At 33.1% G+C, this 5,264-nt stretch overlaps 2 protein-coding genes across 2 annotated transcripts in view; one reads left to right on the forward strand and one right to left on the reverse strand.

Annotated features, from left to right (window-relative positions):
- Window positions 1,831–3,182, forward strand: LOC107617458 (50S ribosomal protein L17; the record flags this gene model as incomplete). The annotated part of the gene is given in 5 exon segments (XM_016319218.2): window positions 1,831–1,941; window positions 2,012–2,062; window positions 2,183–2,274; window positions 2,372–2,449; window positions 2,808–3,182. Coding segments are annotated over 5 exon segments (480 nt in total). The 3' UTR covers window positions 2,956–3,182.
- The window catches only part of LOC107617456 (non-specific phospholipase C3), a 4,451-nt gene continuing 3,246 nt past the window's right edge, over window positions 4,060–5,264 (reverse strand). The window contains exons 3-4 of the mRNA XM_016319216.2: window positions 4,685–4,855; window positions 4,060–4,586 (exon numbers count right to left, since the gene is read on the reverse strand). Coding sequence (XP_016174702.1) covers window positions 4,249–4,586; window positions 4,685–4,855 — 509 coding nt within the window. The 3' untranslated portion in view covers window positions 4,060–4,248. The remainder of the gene's footprint in view (window positions 4,587–4,684; window positions 4,856–5,264) is intronic.

The following is a 5,264-nucleotide window of genomic DNA, read 5'->3' on the forward strand; positions in this document are numbered from 1 at the left end:
TATATTTAAAATGATTTTTTAAATAATAATTTAAAAATTAATTATTTTTAATATTATTATAAGAAAAAAGTTCAATGACTAACAATTTTAACCACAACACACACTCTCTCTCTTCTAGTGTTCTAAATGTTAGTGTCGCAAGTGTGAGGAGTGTTGAAGTTAGTCCCACATCAAAGAAAGCATGGAAGAGTGAGGAGTTTATAAGATGAGAGACCCATTAACTTGACACCTTAAGGTTTTGAGTTGGATGTGGTGTCTTCTCATCTTATGTTTTCTCACTTGATTCCTCCCTGAATTCTCCCCGATTGTCGAGAGCTCCTCACGGTTGGCCCAACAAGTGGTATCAGAGCCCCGATGGTTTAATCGGTCTGGTTTTAAGGAGTATTCAAGGTGAAGCATCGAAAGTCTTCCCGGCAAAGGTGGTTCGGGCGGCGTGTCCCGCGGTGTTTTGCGGCAGTGTGATGGACGAAGCTCACACTTGAGGGGGAGAGGGGGAGATTGTTAGTGTTGCAAGTGTGAGGAGTGTTGAAGTTAGTCCCACATCAAAGAAAGCATGGAAGAGTGAGGAGTTTATAAGATGAGAGACCCATTAACTTGACACCTTAAGGTTTTGAGTTGGATGTGGTGTCTTCTCATCTTATGTTCTCTCACTTGATTCCTCCCGAATTCTCTCCGATTGTCGAGAGCTCCCCACGGTTGGCCCAACACTAAAGTCCTTTTAGTGGATCAACAGGTTTTGATAATTATATTTATAATTTGGGTTGGTGTTGGATGAAAAGTTGCTTTGAAAAATTTAAAAATGCTAATATTATTTAGATTAGATTCATGTTATTTGGAGGAATATTAATCCTTACTTGAGAATGTAGTTTTTGCAATGTTATTTGTGAAACGAATTATTTAGACACTTTTTTTTATGATGTATAAAAAGAAATTTTATGTTATTATTCTAACAAAAAACTTAATAAAAAAATTCAAGAAATTTTGAGTTGACATTGAAAATTTGTCACACATTGATTAAAAAAAAATCAATTATGCAGTTGATTTTATTGTTAAGAATACTGATATAATTATAGAAGAGTATATAAAATGACTTCAGACTTATTTAGACCTATTTTTAATATCATTTTATAAAAATACATTTATGGTTAAATATTAGTAAAAAGAATAAATTATACCAACTTTATAGTACTTATGATAATATACAATTAGGTATTTATACAAAATTATTTTATATTATCTGTATAAAAAAATTAAATCCATTAAAAAATGTAAAAATAAAAAAAAAATAAAAATACTACTTTAAATGTTTAGATATTTATTGTATAAATTTTTCTTGCTACTTAGCATAAGGTAATTAATATGAACTAAAATTATAAACACACGCATGTTTTTGTATATATAAATATGTTTCTTTTCATTGAGCAAGTATTTATTTATGAGTCATATATTTATTTATGAGTCTTAATGAGCAAGTATTTTATTGTGGTTTGGTACATATACAAAAAATACAAATTCGAACAAAATTGAATCAATTATATTTTAATCGGTTCGGTTCTAATTTTATCATAAATCCGAACCAAATCAACCCGTGCTCAGCCTTATTTATATTGATCAAATAATATTAAAAATTATTGATTTTGAAAAACTTATTTTTCATTTAAAAATAAAAATTAAAAAAACCGTTATTGAACACAAGTACACAACACGTTGAAGCCCAAAGCGAAATCAGAAGTGTGTCCCTCTCCCTCTTTGGCGGCAACCCTGATTCCCAATCTGAAAGTGAAAGTGAGAGTGAAAGAGAGAGAGAGGGGTGCTCTGTGACTTCGGAAGATGACGAAGTTCCGGAAACTGGGTCGACCCACCGGTCACCGAATGTCCATGCTCAGAACCATGGTTTCCCAGCTTATCAAGCACGAGCGCATCGAAACCACTGTTGCCAAGGTTCCCCTCTTTCTTCCTTTTTCAATTTCATTTTCATTTTCATTTTATTTCATTTTATCTTCATTTCCAGGCTAAAGAGGTTCGCAGACTCGCTGACAACATGGTTCAGCTCGGCAAGGAGGTCTTGCTCTTTCCTTTTGTTCTATAAATTTATTAGCACTTGAATCAGAATATTCTAGAGTCTTTTGATGATTAATTTGTGTATATAATCTTCCTTCATAGATTGATTGTGGCTTTTTAGGGTTCTTTGTGTGCTGCAAGGCGCGCTGGTGCTTTTGTGAGAGGAGATGATGTCCTTCACAAACTCTTTACTGAGCTATCTTATCGTTACAAGTTTGTATTCGGATTCATCCAAACCCTAGTTAAAAAGTTTGTGTTGTTTCTGTTGATTGTGTAACACTGAATGGACATTCTTTTGTTTGTGATGCAGGGATAGAGAAGGTGGATACACCAGAGTGCTAAGGACTCGTATTCGAGTTGGTGATGCTGCACCACTCGCCTATATTGAGTATGATCAAATATAACTTCGTAGTTTTAACTTAAAATTCTGTCTTATAATGTGATTTTACAACTTGAAAAAGCTGAAAATTGTTTTTAGTTAGAAGCTATTTTGTTTTGCTTTTTGAAAACCCTTTTTTTTGTTTGGAAATTCTGGATATTTTATAAAATTTGTACAAATGTGTCAACTCTGATTGTTTCGGTTAAAAAAGGCTAATTTTTTTGTTCGAATAACTGAAACAAACATAGTTGTTTTGATTCTATTAAGTGGTTATTGCTAATTTATAGTCATGTTAGTGGTTTTAAAATGGGTTAATTGAGGAGAATTGTGCTCTTTTTTTATCATTTTCTTCTGCGGTCTTTAACAGGTTTGTTGACCGGGAAAATGAGCTTAGACAGTCGAAGCCACCAACACCACAACCACCACAGAGAGCTGCTGTTGATCCCTGGACGAGATCTCGTCTCACTAGGCAGTTTGCACCTCCTAAAGAGGAAAAACCAGAATCTGGATTATGATGCGGTTCAATTCAATGTAATGCAAGTACTTCTATTTTTATTGTGATATCTGATTTTTTTTTCATGCTTCGTTTTTGCTTGTTCCCCACAAGGCCACAATGATTTTCAAATCAAGCTGTTCCCCCATAGTGCCCCTTATGCTAGAAGTTTTTCCTTAGCATATGTAATAATTAGATTGAAATTGTTGCAAGGTAATGAAAAAATCTCAGATTATTTTACAACTTCTATCTCAATGCAACATTTGTGGGCTATGTTTGTCGTCTTTATTTGTGTGTGTGTGTGTGTGTGTAGCATTGCAGCTTCTATTTTTTTTTTCTTGCTGAAATCTTGGGTTTGAACTGCTGTCTGAATTTTCTGGACAAACTCTGGCTGCTATATTTTGTTCAATGTGTTAATTGGTTTGTTCTCTTCATATATTTTTGTTATTGGCTTTCAAATTCACGATTTTGTGGCTGCTATTGTTTCTTCTAGTTATGAGGTGTTTTAAATTGATACATAGTAAGTCTAACTGGTTATAGTGTGATTCGAATTTTGCTGGAAACCTCATATATTCGATATAACTAGCTCTCTCCTTAAGCAGTTATTTCATAGGTCTCTCCTAAGTCCTATCCAAATTCATTATTCGTATAATCATAATGTAATGCAATTTAGAAAGGGGAGAAAGTTCCTGTAGCAAATGAATTTAGCTTGGAGGTGACATATGCTGATCATATTCAAGTATTTCTCCTAATGTGTGTGATGAGTTGCTTATGAGTTATGATTAGTGTAACACTTTCTAGTGCTGTATTATTTCGTGTGTTCCGGAGGCAAATATAATTGCCGTGTTAGATACTTAGATGCAGGGTATCATTAACTTTAGCATTTCAGACACTTGCAGCTTTAGTTAGATACATGGTTCTTTTGTTTCTGATATGCAACTATCCTATATATTTTGTTGAAAAATAAAGGACCAGCCATAGTTTGTTTCGCTTCTCTTTTGTAGCCATTTTCAGGAAGTAAAGAAAGGAATTTCCTGTCTCTGTATTGTTGCCTAAGGTACCATGGTAAAACTATATGCTAGATGTAGTTATTGTAAAACAAATATATATATAGGGTATGTAGTAACTACAAAAATGAAAATGAATTTTATTATTAAATTGAGAATCTTAATTATGTTCAACGGACAGGAATACATACAACAAATTTATTATTCAACACATTTGGCTGCCAAAGCCACTTTTATTGTTGTACACATAAATAACTGCATGAATGGGATCCAAGTAGAATTAATATTACATGTTTAATAATTTTGAACTATCGATCACAAACTATACAACTCAACAACTTGTGAAAAAAATTATTGGAATTTGGTGTTGATTTATTCTTATCAGCACAATCAACAATTTGAGATCCATCAACTCCACTTTGCTTTGCTTTGTTGCACTCATCCAAGAAGGTACTGAATGCATCCTCAATGTATTTAACTGCATCTGAAACAGTCATATTCTCAACTAACTTGTTGGGGTATATGCTCTTTTTGTGGTCTCCATTTAGAGTTGCTGCCATTTGTACTAATTCTACCTGGAGATCGCTTAGCTTGGCTTGTTCTTGAGCTCCAATGTCTCTCAATTTCACAGGTTCTGGCAATGTCTCTGCAAAATTCAAAACAGAAACAATTACTGGTAAGGAAATAACTGACATTTTCAGCATTAAGGAAATATTTAAGACAATTTAGATACAGATAATTAACCTGGACAATCTGTTCGTGGGGTTGTTAGAGTTAAGAGACCCTCAAATGTTCCAGCCCATGCATCACGCTTTGTGAGGAACTCAGGCAGATTGAATATTTTCTTTACAGTGGCTGGTATTGATGAATGCTCGTATTGTGATGTTGGGAATGGTCCTGAAGGTTTGTGCAGCACTGCAATATGCAATATTATACACAACATTAATTTTTTTTTTTAGAGAGAAAGCTCAATGTAATTAAGTGGAGTTTATTACAAAACAACCATATTAGATGCATATTAAAATTAGTCATTAGTATAAAATATATGTTAAAAATAAAAAATACACAATGAAAATGAGTTAAATAACACATGTATTTATATACAAATACATAATGGCTAATTTTGGTATATATAAAGTATTTTTTATTACAAAGTAAACAATAATAAAAAACAAAGACTAACAAAATAAAGACGTACTCTACAAGCTACCAAAAAAAAAAAGACGTACTCTACAAAACATTACGCCCCTCCTAAACACTTATATCCTCTACTAATGTCTTCCCACAAAGGATCTGTGGATAACTTATCCGACGCTTATTTTTA

The sequence above is a fragment of the Arachis ipaensis genome, chromosome B09 (genome assembly GCF_000816755.2).
Source record: "Arachis ipaensis cultivar K30076 chromosome B09, Araip1.1, whole genome shotgun sequence".
In the NCBI taxonomy this organism is placed as follows: Eukaryota; Viridiplantae; Streptophyta; class Magnoliopsida; order Fabales; family Fabaceae; genus Arachis; species Arachis ipaensis.